This window comes from Ictalurus furcatus, chromosome 6 (genome assembly GCF_023375685.1).
Source record: "Ictalurus furcatus strain D&B chromosome 6, Billie_1.0, whole genome shotgun sequence".
In the NCBI taxonomy this organism is placed as follows: Eukaryota; Metazoa; Chordata; class Actinopteri; order Siluriformes; family Ictaluridae; genus Ictalurus; species Ictalurus furcatus.
In genome coordinates this window covers 5,506,714-5,526,992 of record NC_071260.1, presented here as the reverse complement: position 1 = coordinate 5,526,992, position 20,279 = coordinate 5,506,714, and the positions used below count along the sequence as shown (strand labels likewise).

At 40.0% G+C, this 20,279-nt stretch overlaps 1 protein-coding gene across 2 annotated transcripts in view; it reads right to left on the bottom strand.

Moving 5' to 3' along the window:
• Positions 1 to 1,187: 1,187 nt before the first annotated feature.
• The window catches only part of nckap1 (NCK-associated protein 1), a 75,209-nt gene continuing 56,117 nt past the window's right edge, over positions 1,188 to 20,279 (bottom strand). For both annotated transcript variants that reach the window (XM_053626288.1, XM_053626289.1), the window contains exons 19-31: positions 19,656 to 19,795; positions 19,061 to 19,192; positions 11,031 to 11,249; positions 10,239 to 10,369; positions 9,841 to 9,938; positions 8,240 to 8,333; positions 7,788 to 7,870; positions 6,420 to 6,500; positions 6,239 to 6,332; positions 5,741 to 5,857; positions 5,357 to 5,466; positions 2,787 to 2,876; positions 1,188 to 2,227 (exon numbers count right to left, since the gene is read on the bottom strand). In XM_053626288.1, coding sequence (XP_053482263.1) covers positions 2,111 to 2,227; positions 2,787 to 2,876; positions 5,357 to 5,466; positions 5,741 to 5,857; positions 6,239 to 6,332; positions 6,420 to 6,500; positions 7,788 to 7,870; positions 8,240 to 8,333; positions 9,841 to 9,938; positions 10,239 to 10,369; positions 11,031 to 11,249; positions 19,061 to 19,192; positions 19,656 to 19,795 — 1,506 coding nt within the window. In that variant the 3' untranslated portion in view covers positions 1,188 to 2,110. The remainder of the gene's footprint in view (positions 2,228 to 2,786; positions 2,877 to 5,356; positions 5,467 to 5,740; positions 5,858 to 6,238; positions 6,333 to 6,419; positions 6,501 to 7,787; positions 7,871 to 8,239; positions 8,334 to 9,840; positions 9,939 to 10,238; positions 10,370 to 11,030; positions 11,250 to 19,060; positions 19,193 to 19,655; positions 19,796 to 20,279) is intronic.

Genomic DNA, 20,279 nt, shown 5'->3' with positions numbered 1-20,279 from the left:
GGCCTACATATTTATTACAAATAGAAACTTGGTCAATATTATATAGAGATATAGGTAATGTTTGTAAAGTATTTTAGCTGTCATTTATGCAGATTTTCAAGACACTATGGGCTTTTACTGTACAGTTTGCATGTTCTTCTAGTGCTTTGGGGGTTTTCTCCGGGTACTCTGGTTTCCTCCCCCAGTCCAAAGACTACAACGTGTTGTAGGCTGACTGCCATTTCCAAATTGTCTGTAGTGTGTGTGTGTGTGTGTGAGAATGGGTGAATGAGATACAGTTTAACCACTTTTAACCACCAAGGTTAAAAGGCACTATGTAATTGCAGACCATTTACAATTTCACTTTCATTTTTTTTTTTTATTGCACTAGCACTAAGGCTGTCACTCTTTTGATGATATTCTCTCTTTCTTGCTTTTTTTTTAACAGTGTTTGGGGGAGACGTGAAATAAGTGCAATATTGTTATATATTAAAGAGGTGTTTATATGTTTATTATATTTACAGATATTACACAACTAGAGTCCCCCCCAGTGTAATCAATAACAATCTTCTGGCTAAAATGTCTACAGTTTTCAGTGACTAAAACGGTACTAAAATACTGTTTTCTAAGACTAAGATAAGCCTAAAATGCAACTAAATCTTGATTAATAATTAAAAAACATAAGGTTGACTAAATATATATATATATATATAAAAAACTATCAAGGACATTTGACACAGGACTAAGACTAAGTGTTAATTTTGTTACTTATTTATTATTATTATTTTAAATATTTTTTTTTTAATCCAATTCACACTTTCAATTTTTCCATTTCGGATTCACTAATTAATAACATTTAAAATTTTCGGTCTCCTCTAAAGATAACGTGGCCATGGAGCGCTCTGGGAGAAGTGTTTTGGGTGAGCGACGAATTTCAATAATTTCATTACATCTATCGACATTAAAAATGTTTAGTTAGAGTATCAGTTTAGTATTTAGCATTATTTTTTTTGTGGCCTCTCCAGGGCTCAGCTGCTTTGTTTTACATTTAGCAATTTTCACTAGGTTTGTTTTTGAGGGAATTTTTTTATTATTTTTTAAATTTTACTGTATAATTAAATGCTTCTGTTATACTGTATGACCGTTCAAAAATGTTTTGTCTTTGACCTATAGCAAGCAGTGATAAATACAAAGTCTTGAAGCAGAAGGACAGCACACAGGGTCGAGTGCATATGACCCAATGTTTATTTAATGTTATGGAAGATACATGGTCATCTCCAAAAAAAAAAAAAATCAAAAACATATAAAATTGGTAAAAGGGAAATACGGAAGGGAGGGGAGGAGAGGGGAAAGGAGGAGCAACTTATAAACATTCAATAAATATGTACGAATGTTTATCATAACCACACAAAGTTACAATGGAGTCTCTGCAAGGCATCACCAAAGTTAGTTAAAAAATTATAATATGCTTTATACAAACACCACCATAGGCATCTTTTAGAACACGTAATTACCCACATTTCTGCTTAATCAAATGAGATGCTGTGTGTCCTATCATTATTTTGGCAAATGTGTCAAAAAAAAAAAACCCATGAAACTTGTGATTAAAAAAAAAGACTTCGGAGAAGGAATGCGCATATTAACCCACACAGATTAGAGCTAGGACGACACCGAAATCACTGTGTTTCATAGTGTTTTACAGCGTTTTAGCATAACGTGGTGCTTTAGTGTTTTATTACATCACCCCAGCCCACTCTCACAACACGCACAATCAAATACTTTTTTTTTTCTTTTAAACCATTGCAAATTCCCTTTCCACATCCCACTCTAAAAAAAAAAAAAAAAAAAAAAGTATATTAAAACAAATTAAAACAAGAAAAACATCAAAAAATTATATTCAGTGTTACTATTCTTTGACAAACAAAACTTGTAGTTTCTTCTACCTGGTCAATAACGGCTTTTTTTATTTAATTTTTTTTTTTTTTTTTTTTTTTTTTTGAAGTTTTAAAGATTTGATCCCATACGAAGTGTTGCTCCAGTAAGACTGAGAATGGTTAGAGAGGAATTTTGTGTGTGTGTGTGTGTGTGTGTGTATGTGTGTGTGTGTATGGGGAATGTGACTGGTCAGCTCTCATGCAGAAGCGGATACCGACTGCTTGTAGACAGCGTGGTAGGCGTTCCGGAGCAGCACATACGGAAAACATGACTCCAACAGGTCCATGGTGAGGAACGGAGACTCCTGAACAATCTAGGATGAACGAACACACACACACAAAAATCCATGTGAGAACAGATTTCAGGGATTGGTGGTGGGCTTGCCAGTGGGCTTGCCAGTCTGCCATGGTGCTGTGTGTGTGTAAGACAGTTCTGGCACTGGGTGGAGGACACACACGAACATGTCCTCAGCCTAATCAAGACGCTCGTCACTTTCCATTACCCACCAGAGCCCAGCTGCCTGTAGATTACACTTCAAAGAGTTGCTAATCCTTCAGACAAATCCCACACAAGCTCCTCTCTGATCACAAGACGACAGATACGGATTAAATGACTGCAGATGGCTGATCAAACATAAATCCCATAAAGCTGTGTTTAAAAATTTTTTAAAAAAAAATACTACAAACAGCTGTGATATTTCATATGCTCTTTCAACAGATTATGCAAAGTTTGTGTGAAGGCTCAATATGTTAGTGTTCAAAATGCTCAATACGCAAGCTCAAGCTGGTGAGGTGATTAAAATAATATTTTAAAAGAAGAGGAGTAACGGAGCATAGGCCAGATGGCAGAAAGATGGTGAAGGTGGATCGCACCATGTCAAGGAGAAGATAAACAGACTCGCGATTCCTGGTGGTGGTCTTGTCCGTCTCCTGACCGATCTTCAGCAAACTGGAGGAGGCGAGCTGAGCAAGCACACAGAAAAGCACAGATAATTAAAGGTGTCTCTCATTTTGTTAAAGATCCCCCCCATTTAGTACTGCCCTTCAGAAGTTACACAAGATATTTATTGACGAGATGTTTCCCAGAAGACAAAATAATAACTTACACCAGTCATCCTGTTCATAAATTTACACCGGACAATAGCAAGTCGATCTATCGAGATATATATATATATATATATATATATATATATATATACAGTGAGGGAAAAAAGTATTTGATCCCCTGCTGATTTTGTACGTTTGCCCACTGACAAAGAAATGATCAGTCTATAATTTTAATGGTAGTTGTATTTGAACAGTGAGAGACAGAATAACAACAAAAAAATCCAGAAAAACGCATGTCAAAAATTTTATAAATTAATTTGCATTTTAATGAGGGAAAAAAGTATTTGACCCCCTCTCAATCAGAAAGATTTCTGGCTCCCAGGTGTCTTTTATACAGGTAACGAGCTGAGATTAGGAGCACACTCTTAAAGGGAGTGCTCCTAATATCAGTTTGTTACCTGTATAAAAGACACCTGTCCACAGAAGCAATCAATCAGTCATATTCCAAACTCTCCACCATGGCCAAGACCAAAGAGCTCTCCAAGGATGTCAGGGACAAGATTGTAGACCTACACAAGTCTGGAATGGGCTACAAGACCATTGCCAAGCAGCTTGGTGAGAAGGGGACAACAGTTGGTGCGATTATTCGCAAATGGAAGAAGCACAAAAGAACTGTCAATCTCCCTCGGCCTGGGGCTCCATGCAAGATCTCACCTCGTGGAGTTACATTGATCATGAGAACAGTGAGGAATCAGCCCAGAACTACACGGGAGGATCTTGTCAATGATCTCAAGGCAGCTGGGACCATAGTCACCAAGAAAACAATTGGTAACACACTATGCCGTGAAGGACTGAAATCCTGCAGCGCGCGCAAGGTCCGCTGCTCAAGAAAACACATATACATCCCTGTCTGAAGTTTGCCAATGAACATCTGAATGATTCTGAGGACAACTGGGTGAAAGCGTTGAGGTCAGATGAGACCAAAATGGAGCTCTTTGGCATCAACTCAACTCGCCGTGTTTGGAGGAGGAGGAATGCTGCCTATGACCCCTGGAACACCATCCCCACCGTCAAACATGGAGGTGGAAACATTATGCTTTGGGGTTTTTTTTCTGCTAAGGGGACAGGACAACTTCACCGCATCAAAAGGACGATGGACAGGGCCATGTACCGTCAAATCTTGGGTGAAAACCTCCTTCCCTCAGACAGGGCATTGAAAATGGGTCGTGGATGGATATTCCAGCATGACAATGACCCAAAACACACGGCCAAGGCAACAAAGGAGTGGCTCAAGAAGAAGCACATTAAGGTCCTGGAGTGACCTAGGCAGTCTCCAGACCTTAATCCCATAGAAAATCTGTGGAGAGAGCTGAAGGTTCGAGTTGCCAAACGTCAGCCTCGAAACCTTAATGATTTGGAGAAGATCTGCAAAGAGGAGTGGGACAAAATCCCTCCTGAGATGTGTGCAAACCTGGTGGACAACGACAAGAAACGTCTGACCTCTGTGATTGCCAACAAGGGTTTTTAAACCAAGTACTAAGTCATGTTTTGCAGAGGGGTCAAATACTTATTTCCCTCATTAAAATGCAAATCAATTTATAACATTTTTGATGTGCGTTTTTCTGGATTTTTTTGTTGTTATTCTGTCTCTCACTGTTCAAATAAATCTACCATTAAAGTTATAGACTGATCATTTCTTTGTCAGTGGGTAAACATACAAAATCAGCAGGGGATCAAATACTTTTTTCCCTCACTGTATATATATATATATATATATATATATATATATATATATATAGAGATAGATAGACAGATAGATAGATAGATAGATAGATAGATAGATATATAGATAGATATAGATGCTTACAGATCTAACTGTGTCTGTATATTAACTGGTCTAAAGCCAATACTGTTATAAACTCATTTAAAATTAAAATGTACACTGCTCACAGTTTGAGCAGCCATGTTGATTTGACGTCACTCCAGAAACGAGTTTATGAGTTAAATTTTGCAAGCCGAGAGCGTGTTTTTCCAGGTCATCGGAGGGGAATTACAAGTTACAAGCCACTTCATCTTGATACAGCATTAGATTTATAGCAAAAGAAGGGGAGAAAGAGCCAGAGAGTGAGAGACCAGGAGTGTGTGTGTGTGTGAGAGAGAGTGTGAGAGAGAGAGCACTAGTTTTGTCCTTGAGAGCTTCTTCGTTTTCCCCCTTCTGTCAAACATGTCGTTTGACTCGAGAACAACTGCACGCCTGACAAACTGATTCGAGTCTGTGCCAGTCCAGCGCCAAGGCTAAGAACAGCTGCACCGAATAAATGAAACTGGCTTATATTTCACTGATTTAACAAAGGAACTTGTTTAAGTTGATGAACGTGTAGAGGTGGTGAACTCACGGCGAGGAACTCCTTCAGACGGTCCTCAATGCTGCCCTTATGGATGGTGAAGAGAGCAGCAGCAATCTGGTTAATCGCCTTCGCCAGGCAGTGGATGTTGTTGCAGTGCCCTAAAATACATGAACACCAAAAGGATGAGTCAAAAGATGAGCCGAGTTCATTTTTATATAAAAAGTAGTTCACTATGGGTCCTGAAATGGACTTCACACACACACACACACACACACACACACACACACACACACACACATATATATACAATAATATGGTTCTGGTTCACTACCAAGAACCGTCTTTATGTCATCACTTGTCAAAAACATTCAGCTGTATTCAATGTATTGCTTAATAATAGCTATTTAAATCCATTCTTTCCATCATGGATACCTTCGATTGCAGGGCTGTACTGAGACATGACATTGCTCGCTAGGGTCGGCAGAGAGACGGCCACAAACACCATCAGCAGGCAGGCGATCTTGTACTCCTCCTCGGGGCTGATATTTTCTGTTATCACAGGAAAAAAAAGGGGGGAGAGGGTGACTCCCACCAATCCTTCGCAACACACCTTTGTTTTGGCTCAGAAAATGACAAAGCAGAAACCGCTAGGAGAAAACGTTTTCTCTCGGCAGGCCCGGAGTTGGAGGTGCCAAGAAAAACGCTGCTAATGTCCAACAATTAACTTGTATTTGTATTAGAACAACCCTCTGGGAGCGAGTTGGGGATGTGGAGTTTGGCTTTGATGCTCTGTTTTGTCAGTAATCAATGGAGAACTGTCTTACAACGACGAACGGGCCAAGTCAAAAATGTTCTTTTGCATACTCTGAGAACTGACATTATTATTATTATTATTATTATTATAATTAGAGAGATCTACAGAATTCTTACCAGACTTTTGGGAAGACAGAGCCACGACAAGAGCAGGATCGATCTCACAGGGCAAACCTGCTGCTGAGGACAGCTCATACACGTTCATGGCCACCTGAGAACAAGACACAGAATGTTACCTCTGCTGTAACAGTCTCAGAGACTGTGTGTGCACGTTTGCTAGTAAGCGGCAGGTTGTTACCTTCATGTCTGTTTCACGGGGAATGTGATCCTTAAAATCCTCCACTGAGCTGACCAAGAAAGGAATGTGGCAGGAGAGAACCTTCAGAAGACAGAGGTAGATATCAGAATATCTCAATCTTTTAAGCTTGTGAGATCATGTGCAAAAATACCATGGTCTTTTACCATGGGGGTTTTTTTTCTTGGAAAAAAACCCCCATGTTAAAAGATACCATGGCAATACCATGGCAATACATGGCAAAAATACCATGGTCTTTTACCATGGGGGTTTTTTTCCAAGAAAAAAAACCCAGACAGGACATCATTTGGGTACTCGGTGTATTTTATTGCTTTTGAAATAGAATGTGCATAAATGGAAATAACCTGTGTTCTCTCTCCCTCTGTATTTTCTTTTTGCTGGGTAGAGGCGGAGCTTAGTCTGCCTTTTATCTAGCTGTCAGTGCAGACCAGTGTTGCCAACTTAGCCACTTTTCAGACCCCTTTAGCAACTTTTTTTTGAAAGAAAAAACAACAACAAAAAAAAACGCCTAACGACAAATCTAGCAACTTTTTGGACAAACCTTAGTGACTTTCCAAATATCACCAGTACTTTCCTGCAAGCGCGAGGTCTTGCTTTCCCGCTGCACTCACACCCCTCTCTGCGTCTGCTCTATTCAGTGAGGGGCTGAGAGCCGGAGATTTAACAACGTCATGGATAATGAGACGCGCCCTTCCTGCCAATTTATATCATTCACATGCGAATGTTTTTTAGAATGCAAGATGAATGTAATGCAACATGTTAAATAGTCCACGTTATTACAGCCTAGTTCTCTTGTTCAAAGTAGTTATAGTGTTCAGAAACATTTTACATCATTCATGTTCCATACCTGTCCATTATATAGTTTTATAAAAGTTATTTTAAAAAATCATAGGTTATGAAAAGTAATTAAAAAAGTAAAAAAAAATCTATCTATCTATCAAAAACAGATTATAGATTAGGTATATATAGATAGATAGATTTTATATAGAATAGATAATCATTAATACCTGGTGTCCTCCAATATGGGGCATGACATGATAGGGAAGGCTTGGGGGGGCTTTAGTTGCAAAAGGTTGAGAACCTCTGATACAGGATACAAATTATGCTAACAAGAAACAGGTACTACGAGAGACAACATATTTTCGTCGCTTTTAAAGCTGCGGACTTACTGACATTTAAATTGTCCAACTTGATAGCTATAGCGATAGACCGAATCTATCAGTAATGTCCGATACCATAGATGGTGTTGAGCCTAGTAAATAAATAAAATCCACAAGATGAGACTCCATTTATAACTTCACCCTGTCACTGTGGCCTGTGACAAGGATTAGGGCATGGAGTCACACTTACATCTCGGAGCGCCTCCTGTGCCAGCGAGCGGAAGGACAGAATGACTCCAATGATGGTCATCCTCTTGAGCACACTGTCCACAGCTAAAGGAAACAGAAGACATCAGACAAATGCTAAACAGCAAACAGTCCCGATTCTAAATCAGCACTCTCTTTCAAAACAAATGCCTGAACGACTCCTTCAGGTCCAGGGAATTGGACCGGCACACTTCCTGATACATTCTGACTTTTTTGAAAGTCCATGCAGTTGTAGAGAAAGCGGTTTGCATTGGCCCATGGAGCACACATTTACAAGTTGTCACCTAGCTCAGAATTTTGTCCCCAGTGATCCATGTGTAAGACGGTAAAACAAGGTGTTACAGCACCAACCATATGAAGCACGCCAAGTTAACTGTTAGCACCTGGCGGCAGCACCCTCCCCCGCACCCCAGACACGGTTCAGCGAACACTCACATGTGAGTCTCTTGAAGAGTGCTGCCATGTGGTCAGGTTTGTCAAAGCTGGTCCTCATCTGGGTCAGAACCTCCACGTTCTCCACCACCAGTTTCTGTAGAATAAAACACAAGATAAAAGGTAAAACGAGGCAAACCAATGTCTCTCCTCTCTAGAGAGACCCATAGCCCTGGATTAGAAGAAACTGAACTCTTCTCCGGTTGAGGACAGAAGAAACAAAAAATATGATCAAGTGTCCAGCTTGCATATCTCGGAATTGTTTACTCTAATCACCTGCTCGTGTGTTCAAATATGTTTCACATTAAGCAAACACAGTGTTGTGTAAAGAGTGAGACCATGAACCAAAAAAAAAAAAAATTAGGCAAAACTATCCTTTCCAACCGTAAATTAGTTTCAGGTGCAGAAAAAGCTTGCATGTTAGAAAAACATAAATCTTTCACACATTTCCACTGTCCAAAGAGAGAATATATGATTATGATATTGGGTTTCAAATTATTTGAGTATGTTGACATTCACACAACAATAAAAAAATAAAATAAATCCTGTAAAACAACCCATAAAAAGTAACCATTATGATACAATAAACTCTATGTTTCTATTTAAAACAGGGTTACTTTAATGTATGTAAACGTCATTAGAGTAAAGAGTGTGTTTAGTGTTCATCCACTGTGTTACCCAAGGAGCGAGAGGGAGAGGGAAATATTGTACCAAATACAGTTACAGGTACATCCGTCCTTCTTGCTGTGGGAATCACGTCATTAAGGAATACACCAAGGAGAGATGGATGGAGACTGCTCTCAGCAGCTGGAGAAGCCAACAGAGAGAAGCAGACCAGCTACTGGGTTTCTCCAGATCTTCCTGCACAATTAATACCTGGAGATAGCTCAACATGATATTTAATATTTTCAGGACGTGAGGACACAACACCTGTAATACCTCGACATGTTCAGTCAAGACCTGTGTGACCATTTAAGAGCACACAGTCATGACCTTTATTACATCACGATTAGCTAAACCTTGGTGACCATGAGGTGTAAGACTTAAAAACGCCAAAATATGACCTGGAGCCACCGCATCGACACCTTCAATCACTGTAGTCACTGTCCTTAATTTTTTTTTCTACACCTGAAAACAACTGACCATTACCTTTAAAATCTGAGGACACATGGCCATGACCTTTAATATCTTCAGAACACCTGACACTTTATCACCTGAAGATACTTGGCTATAACTTCAAACACCTGGGGGAACCTGGTCATTACCTTTAATACTTGAGGAAACTACACCTTGTCCTACAATATCCTTTAATACCCCAAAACACCTAAACATAACCTGTGGACCCTTCAACATGACCTATTAATTTTACCTGGGGACACTTTGTCCTGACCTGTACTATTTGGAGACACTTGAACATAAGCTTTGCACACCTATGGCATGTTCGATAACATCTAACAGCATTGCTCTCAGTGGACTGAAGTGCTTTCATGAGCTTTAATACCAGACAACTCCTAAACGTGACCTAGGGATATTGCCTTGTGACACATTAATAACCAAGGCTCTTCTAAAATCTCCATCAGCTTCACCACTGATGACCTCCTCACCTTGAGCTCAGCCACCTGGGAGGAGATGTGCCACATCAGGCTCTCACTGAGGAACTTCATTCCATATGGACCCAGAAGCTCAGAGAGCGACCGCATTTCTGAATTACAGACAGAAGACAGACAATTCAGACCGTCACCAAAAGCAAAACACCAGAATGATGATCTCATGAGGCTTGATTCATGAAACACTTTACACAAAAATGCTAATAAATAAATAAATAAATAAATAAATAAATAAAAAGAAGACTGCGAGCAGAACATTCTAATTACACAACCATCTTCAACAGGAACTCCAAAATAAGGTAAAAAGTCAAATCAGTGCTAAATTATAATCTGTCTTTCTTAAATTCTTTAAGATTAATAGTAATGTTAGTAGTGAACCATTTTGGAGAGGTTACCAGAAATGTCAGAATACTCCTCAGCATTGAAGGTGAGCTCGTTCTCAGTTGGAAGATTGACGAATGCTTTCATGGCAGGGAAGTAAGCTATGTGGCCGTTGCTCACCTGCCGAAGCAAAGTCTCCAGATACCTGTGAAAAGAATTGGCGCACCTTTAACATGGTTGAATGTTACAGATTTATAGTCTTAACTGTAAAACTATTTGTAGATGTTTATAAACTCAAATGATTGCAATCGTAGAAGAAAAAATATTGTTATTGGCCAGCTGTACGGCTACATAGGGACTTATTCCCCACCTCAAGTCCTGCTGATGAAAAGAAGTAGGGGTCACTGCCATTAAACCTCACTTGCCCTTGTTTTCATTCTTGTTGCTTCAGTCTTATCACAATGTTTTGTGCATTATTTAACCAATGCACACTAACTCCTGTTGTTAAAGAATCTGTCAGAACACATCAGGTGTATGAAATACACATAGTCTAGACCACAGTGACATCTGTATTAATGCATGTGCTGATTTCAGCATTAACATTATGGGTCCCAAAACTGAGCCTTGAGGTATACCATTAACTCCTACTGCTATTTAAATTTTTTTATTTTTTTTATTTTAAGTACTGGAATGCTGATGGTAAAGCTAAAGCAATGTGTAAGAATTAGTTAGGAACACTCTTCAGCTGATCTCAATGCTTCAGGATCTAGGTCGTAGTTAAGATTAGACTACAAATAAGTGCTGAGATTTGGAGTGTTTTAGCCATACAGCCATAGTTACAGTGTATATGTGCATGTCTGGCCCACCAGTTAGTGTAGAGGCTGGTGATGGTTGGCTCTCCATGGCTGTCCAGGTGTTGTGTCTGCTGCAACAGCACATTGTTAAACACTCTGGTTATGTCAATCTGGACATAGTTCTCGATGGACTGCAGCACAGTCATGTAGGCTCGCACGCTGGTCAAGAGCTCGGATGGCTTTGCAATCTCCTGTGTGGCCTGGTTATACATGGTCATTCCAACTATGGACCTGAAAGAATCGAGATGATGACGACGATGATATTTGAGTAATAATAAAAGATCAGCATGTACATTTGCATGTACTGTGCACAAAATGGCTTACAAAGTCAAATATACATAAGTAAGCAGCTGATTTGGCAAAGTTATATTCCTCAAAACTAGATCATACCATTCATCAGTAACATAAGCCAAAATTTTTTGCTTAAACAGCTACAGATGAATTTGATAATGTATTTACATACATATTAACGATCTACTCACTGCTAGTTATTATAGTAACAATCTTCTTTAGTAAGTAAGCTTACTAGCATAATTAATCTCGTGTGGATTATCTCAAGTCTTTTTTCAGATCTGCAGAAAGGCAGTATTAGACCATCTTTACACCTTCATTTGCTCAAACAGCTGTCTCCAGTTTAAACGTAAGTACAGGTCATTAGCAAATTATTAGTTTGAATATTCCTTAGGTAAGATTTGTGAAAAAATGGTCTCTAACAGTTAAATGAATGGAGTTGAATGAGATTTTAATGATTTTTTTTTTAAAACTCCTTGAGTCCACCCCCATTTCCACCCATGTACACAAAGCTCTGCCCTCAAAACTTATTCAACTAGAGTTAGCATGGTAACTAGAGTTACCATAAGTGAGGACGGTCAAAACATCATTTTCAAGTGTACTCAGACATTCAACTGCTTAAAACCCCGAGTTACAACTCTATAAACACGCAACTTCCCTTCATAATGATCTATGAGGATGTGAAGGACCATTGTTGGCGTGTCTATAAAATGACTGACAAGAGGCCAATCCAAATACGAACTTGGAGACCGGAAGGTTTCCAAACCATTTTTTTCCTCTCTGCAGTTTTGTAATACACTTGTTCTGAGACAATGGCTTATACCATCATATTTATCATTTCTACATAATTTTCAACAATATGCAACTTATAATGATTTCTCCAGTCCCAAAATTATTCAACCCCCTGAACAGAATCCCTCCCAACAGCACAAATATGCAAAACAGGTATTGTCTCAAGCACACCTGATGCAACTAACCAAAGGCTTCATAGTTGCACGAGGTGTGCTTGAGCTGGAACACATGAAATACCTGAACTGGCAAGGCCAGAAAATATAAGAAATATCTGGACAGGGCAGAGAAAGGAAGCTATCAATGGCTGCAACCTGATTTTTGAGAAGGCAGGTTGTGAAAAACCCTTGAGTGACTGCAAAAGACCTGCAGCAAGACTGCAGGTACTGAGGCAACAGGCACTGAGGTGTCAGTGAGCACAGTAAGGCGCATACCAAACGCAGAAGGTTTCCATGCCAGAACTCCAAGACGTACACCACTATTGACCCAAAAGCACAAGAAAAGTCGCCTCAAAATCATATAAATAAGGGACACAAGTTTTGGGATTCTGTTCTGTGGAGCGATCTTTTTGGCACGAAGGATTAGCGATATGTCTGGAGGAAGAAGAATGAAGAAAGAACACTCTGTCCACAGTCAAGCATGGTGGTGGCTCAGTGATGCTCTGGGGCTGCTTTGCATCCTCTGGCACTGGAAACCTGCAGCGTATGGAAGGCGAGATGGATTCATTGAAGTATCAGGAAATCCTAGGTGAAAATGTCATGCTGTCTGTGAGGAAGCTGAAGCTTGGGCATCATTGGACCTTCCAACAGGACAATGATCCCAAGTATACCTCAAATTCCACCAAGACTCTTTTGAGTCTTTTGAAGAAGGATTTGACGAAGGCGGTTGCAGCACGTAAACCCAATATTACTGAACTGGACACCATTGCTCATGAGGAATGGGCTAAGATTCCTCAAGAACGCTGCCAGAAGCTATACTTTTCATTTGCAGCAGGACATAACAGCAAAAGCGTTCTCTACTAAGTACTAAAGATGCTTGCCACAAAGGGGTTGAATAACTGAGACTGGAGAAGTCATTATAAGTTGCATTTTCAGTTAAATTAGGGGAAAACACGAAGCTTTCAATGTGTTGAACTATATCTATTGCTTTTGTTTGATTTGATTTTGACAAGAAACCTGATTTGCAGTGGGGTTTGAATAAATTTGATTGCAACTGTAGTAGGGAGCAGTGCTAACAGAGCCTCATCGGCGAGAAGCAGGAGCATTTAAAAGGGTTCACAGACGTGGCCAGCCTAAACGCGTCAGAGTCTCTGAACCCTGCAGTGGAAAATACCTGTTATTCCTCAGCGTGTGTTTATGTGCTTGGACAGGGCTTGGATTTGGAGGCATGTCAAAAGTCAACTCTAACCCAAACTCCTGTCAGCTATGCCAATAAATCACAGGTGGAACAATAAAGCCCAAAAGGGCCCTTTACGCTCATTTTCCAATTCGTGGTTTAATTAAACAGCGAGCTGTATGTTTCTCTGAAATAAAACGTAGTAAAACCTCTCTGTGAGGAAAAGAAATGGAAAGGAACAGTATTAACAGTGAGAGCAGGATAACATGAGTACTGTGATAGACGAGAGAATTATGCGTGTGCTAGCAGGCTGTCAAAGCATGCAAGTTTATATGAGCTGGACTTGGATGTGCACTTGGAAATCATCAAGGAAAAACCTGTTTCAAGTAAGATTACTGAGGTCCGGGTGTAAAAATGGGTGTCAGATATATTTCAAAGACAGTATTATTTTAATGCAACATACATGCAATTGTTTATTTTACCATGGTAAAATAACATTGTGAACAAAGGGAAAAGCCCACTTGCATCTATATTTAAATGGCTTGAGTGACCTTTTGAGGTATGAGAGGTGCTCGCACACACAGGGACATGATTCATCGAGCCTCACTGTTTCGACAGAGCTTTACTTAATGTCAGAGATAAGGCTGAGATTGAAGTCAGACCAGAGGAGATGCTTATGCCATTCTTAGTTTAAACTTTTTTCCTATTTTAGATGTGTGATACATCAGGTACATGTACCTGTGTGGTCTCTTCATTCTATGCATATACAGTGCCCTCCACTAATATTGGCACCCTTGGTAAATATGAGCAAAGAAGGCTGTGAAAATTGTCTTTATTGTTTAACCTTCTGTTAAAAAAAAAATCACAAAAATACTCTGCTCTCATGGATATCAAACAATTGCAAAGAACACATATTTATATATAAATATAAAGAACTTTGTTAAATATAGGTGTGCAACAATTATTGTCACCCCTATGAATTCATATGAGAAAAATATATTTGACATATATTCCCACTGATATTTAAAAAAAAATGTGTGTAGCTGGGTGACGGGTGACTAGGAACAGGAAATTGTTCAACCATGACTTCCTGTTTCACAGGGATATAAATATAAGGAAACACACAGGCGAAATTCCCCAAAGTCATTCATAACAATGGGTAAGACCAAGGAATATAAATGTGTTGTGCAGCAAAAGGTTGTTGAGCTTCACAAAATGGGAAGTGGCTATAAGAAAATAGCATAAGCATTGAAAATGCCCATTTCCACCATCAGGGCAATAATTAAGAAGTTCCAGTTAACTGGAAATGTTATGAATCAACCTGGAATTGGACGTGTGTCTATACTGTCTCAACGCACTGTGAAGAGGACGGTTCGAGTGGCCAAAAAAATCTCCAAGGATCACAGCTGTAGAATTGCAGAAGTTAGATGTGTCTTGGGGTCAGAACGTCTCCAAAACTACAATCTGAAGTCACCTACATCACCACAAGTTGTTTGGAACGGTTTCAAGAAAAAAGCCTCTACTCTCATCCAAAAACAAACTCAAGCGTTTTCAGTTTGCCAGACACTACTGGAACTTCAAATGGGATTGGGTTCTATGTTCAGATGAAACCAAAATAGAGCTTTTGGCAATAAACACCAGAGGTGGTTTTGGTGCCACAGAGAGGTAGCCATATGGAAAAGTACCTCATGCCCACGGTTAAATATGGTGGTGGCGCTTTAACCCTCTTACCTCGTAACCGAAACAGATAGTGATGGAAACTCTCCTGATTCAGACCCTGATCCGTCTTCATCTTCAGCATCAACCAGTGCGACTGACACTGCAGGGGTCTGGAGTCATAACGGGACCATTTTTGTGCATTCGTGAAAACACTACCTGCTGGTCTGATTATCACCAGAAACTTGACTTTTGGCGCTAAAACGCATTTATTTATTTATTATTTACTTGAATTTATTCAAAGGCATTGACCACGCTGATGCTCGTATGGTCCTTCTAAATGAGTATAAGGATTTTAGCGAGCATTTTTTGTCATTTCTCTAGTTAAGAATTGTGCTCTAAGTTTAGTAAAAACACTGAACTGCTTCATTTTCAAAGAAATATTACACAAATACATTATTATAAGTTGTTTCAAGGCCTAAAAATGTAAGAGGGTTAATGTTTTGGGGCTGTTTTTCTGCCAGAGGACCTGGACATTGTTAGGATACATGGCATCATGGACTCAATCAAATATGAACAGACATTAAATGAAAACCTGACTGCCTCTGCCAGAAAGCTTCAAATGGGCCGTGGTTGGATCTTCCAGCAGGACAATGATCCAAAACATACATTATCCACTCATGTATATAAACAAGGTTTTACACATCTGTATATATTCAAATTTGCATTCACCTGTACATACATTGAGGTGTCCATAGTGTACATATTACCATTATTGTTATTTTTTTCACTACTCTAATTCTTATTGTTCTATTCCTATTGTATATACAGTATCTCACAAAAGTGAGTACACCCCTCACATTTTTGTAAATATTTGATTATATCTTTTCATGTGACAACACTGAACAAATGACACTTTGCTACAATGTAAAGTAGTGAGTGTACAGCGTGTGTAACAGTGTAAATTTGCTGTCCCCTCAAAATAACTCAACACACAGCCATTAATGTCTAAACCGCTGGCAACAAAAGTGAGTACACCCCTAAGTGAAAATGTCCAAATTGGGCCCAAAGTGTCAATATTTTGTGTGGCCACCATTATTTTCCAGCACTGCCTTAACCCTCTTGGGCATGGAGTTCACCAGAGCTTCACAGGTTGCCACTGGAGTCCTCTTCCACTCCTCCATGACGACATCATGGATGTCGACTTCACCTTCCGTTTGAGGATACCCCACAGATGCTCAATAGGGTTTAGGTCTGGAGACATTCTTGGCCAGTCCATCACCTTCACCCTCAGCTTCTTTAGCAAGGCAGTGGTCGTCTTGGAGGTGTGTCTGTGGTCGTGATCATGCTGGAATACTGCCCTGTGGCCCACTCTCCGAAGGGAGGCTATCTTGCTCTGCTTCAGCAAGTCACCGTACATGTTGGAATTCATGGTTCCCTCAATGAACTGTAGCTCCCAGTGCCGGCAGCACTCATGCAGCCCCAGACCATGACACTCCCACCACCATGCTTGACTGTAGGCAAGACACACTTGTCTTAGTACTCCTCAACTGGTTGCCGCCACACACTCTTGACACCATCTGAACCAAAGAAGTTTACCTTGGTCTCATCAGACCACAGGACATGGTTCCAGTAATCCATGTCCTTAGTCTGCTTGTCTTCAGCAAACTGTTTGCGGGCTTGCTTGTGCATCATCTTTAGAAGAGGCTTCCTTCTGGGACGACAGCCATGCAGGCCAATTTGATGCAGTGTGCGGTGTATGGTCTGAGCACTGACAGGCTGACCCCCCACCCCTTCAACCTCTGCAGCAATGCTGGCAGCACTCATATGTCTATTTCCCAAAGTCAACCTCTGGATATGACGTTGAGCATGTGCACTCGACTACTTTGGTCGACCATGGCGAGGCCTGTTCTGAGTGGAACCTGTCCTGTTAAACCACTGTAGGGTCTTGGCCACCGTGCTGCAGCTCAGTGTCAGGGTCTTGGCAATCTTCTTACAGCTTAGGCCATCTTTATGTAGAGCAACAATTCTTTTTTTCAGATCCTCAGAGAGTTCTTTGCCATGTGGTGCCATGTTGAACTTCCAGTGACCAGTATGAGGGAGTGTGAGAGCGATGACACCAAATTTTAACACACCTGCTCCCCATTCACACCTGAGACCTTGTAACACTAACAAGTCACTTGACACCAGGTAGGGAAAATGGCTAATTGGGCCCAATTTGGACATTTTCACTTAGGGGTGTACTCACTTTTATTGCCAGTGGTTTAGACATTAATGGCTGTGGGTTGAGTTATTTTGAGGGGACAGCAAATTTACACTGTTACACAAGCTGTACACTCACTACTTTACAATGTAGCAAAGTGTCATTTCTTCAGTGTTGTCACATGAAAAGATATAATCAAATATTTACAAAAATGTGAGGGGTGTACTCACTTTTGTGAGATACTGTATATTTTTTTAGATACTTTATTTCAGTTCTATTCCTATTTAATGTGTATTCTTTCCTATCTGTTTTTTGTGTAACTGAGCTGCTGTAACGAGGGAATTTCCCCAGTGTGGGATCAATAAATGTTATCTTATCAAAATAAACACAAAAATGGTTTACTGACCACAAAATCAAGGTCCTGCCATAGCCATCCCAGTCCCCTGACCTGAAACCCATAGAAAACCTGTGGGGTGAACTGAAGAGGAGAGTCCACCAGCGTGGACCTCGAAATTTGAAGGGTCTGGAGAGATTCTGTATGGAGGAATGGTCTCAGATCCCTTGCCATGTATTCTCCAACCTCATCAGGCATTATAGAAGACTCAGAGCTGTTATCTTGGCAAAGGGAGGTAGCACAAAGTACTGACTAAAAGGGTGCCAATAACTGTTGCACACCTATACATATATTTTTTTTTTGATAAACCTTTGTTGTGTTTACAATTGTCTGATATCCATGAGAGCAGAGCAGTTTTGTGATTTTTTTTAACAAAAGAGCAAAAGGTTAATTTTATATATATATATATATATATATATATATATATATATATATATATATATATATATAATAAAGAGATGCACCGATACTAGATTTCTCAGCTGATACCGATTATTCAGAGTGATATCGGCCGATACCGATAGTTCTGCCTTTTATGCATTCTTTTAAATGAATAATAATTAATTCTACAATTCTGCAGGAAATGCAAGTAAAAACTATTCTTTCCATTTCAACAAGTTTGTTCACAGTAACAGGTCTCATAAACAGAAAACACATTACTCTAACATTAACACATAAACTAAATTCTGAAGATTAAAGTAAGATTTCTTAACTTGAATGTTATTAATTCATTAACAGAATTAATTGACTGAATTTTACAAAAGCATTGGAGAACTCTCGTTTCCCATAAAATGTTAGCTATGCAGAGATTACAGAGTTTATAAACTGAAGTTTTGTTGTCAGTTGACACAAGAGACATCTTTACACACAGCACGAAACCTTTTTTTATTGACAGAATTTAATCGGCCCTACTCATCGGATGTTTTTAAACTATCGGTCGATGGCCCATAGAGTGAAAAATAGCCTTTATCGTCCAATACATCGGTGCATCACTAATTTTATAAATTATATATAATTTATAAAATTAGAGATGCACCGATGTATTGACCGATAAAAGCTATTTTTCACAACACAAGCATGTGCAGGTAATGAGAGTTCCAATGAGTTCAAATGTCACATCCATATTACTCATGTTGGACATTATGGTGGTTGTTACTGGTAGAGTTGTTACGGTATCACAGTGTATGATCACATGATTATCTCACCAGTGGCTTTTTCAAAATACATTTCCATCTACCTATTCATGCTTTCGTTAAAGTAAAAATTCCCAACTGCAGTGGATTCCATCTGTTTTGTGTCCAGCTGCGATTGGCTTTTACAACAAGGAGATGGTAAAGCAAGGAAAGTTTAAGAGGAGGGGAAAGAGAGACTCACTTGGTGAAGCGGATCTCCAGGTGGGAGGTCAGATACTCGCGTGGGGTGAAGGTGTGCTCCCAGACCACCATGTTAGGTACATAGTTGATGGAGAAGCAAAGTTCTGACAGTGCAGTGTGCAGCTTATCCAAGCTAGGAACATAAAAAAACAACCTTGCTGTCAGACAGCAGCTAGCATTAAAAAGTCATTTTCTTCAGATTAAAGAGACAGAATGAAGCTTGGCCCTGAACAGAGCATGGCAAAAGTTGTTTTATATATTAAATATCCCACTTCCACTGAGGTATTGAGTCAGGGATCAAGGTCTATCCTCTTTCTATTGAGTGGAGGATCTGTGCATGCATGAGTGTGTGTGGTGTGGTGTATAGGTTTCAGGCCTGATTAAGTAGCAGAGACCACCAGCAGGCTGGATTAAGATGAACTGGTATTGGCACACAAGGAGAGGGTTTTTGAAGTGTGTAGTGCCAAGTACTGGAGTTATCATGATTGTGTGTGCTGATTTTAACACTTGGCACATAAGTTATGTGTTGAATTGACTGATGTACCAATGATGACATGTGTGTGTGTATGGGTCATTGAGACCTAGGTGCTGCTTACTTGGTGACAAGCAATCTGTTCTTCCTCATGCTCTCCACTCCAGGCTTCTCTCGCTCTGGCTCTCCCTTCTTCCCAGTCTGCTTCTTGGACTTTTTGTTCACGGCCTGACTGATGGTTTTGGCGCAGTGTTTTGGCAGTAGCTGCATGGTTGAGGGGGAAACAGGAAAAAGGGCCCCCTTCACTTTTTATACCAATGAGCAAGCAAAGAGACAAGAGCAGCATACTCTGGAAGAGTTACGAGTCCTTGTGCTGTTTGCTTATATTATTACAAAAACACAGACAAGGAGAGATCTCTGAGCATTATCTCAAGAGGAGGGGAGGGGTTGATGTATGCGCCTGGCTGAGGAGTGAACATCTGGGGAAGTTTTGCTTTCCTAAAGCTCCACAATTTTTTTGGTGGAAAGAAAGTGAGGTTGCCAAAGGGCAAATGTGTTCCACATAAGGCTGCAGAAACCTTCATAAGTCGGCAAATTTCTTGTCTGGTAACATGCCACTTAACTAAGAAGACAATTAGCCATGAAGGACAACCTAGGAGAAAGGAGAAATGTCTCCCTTACTCCAAATGTACCTGATCAGCCAAGACATTTTGGGTGTCTAAAGTTTGCTTAAAGTTTTGCACTGGAG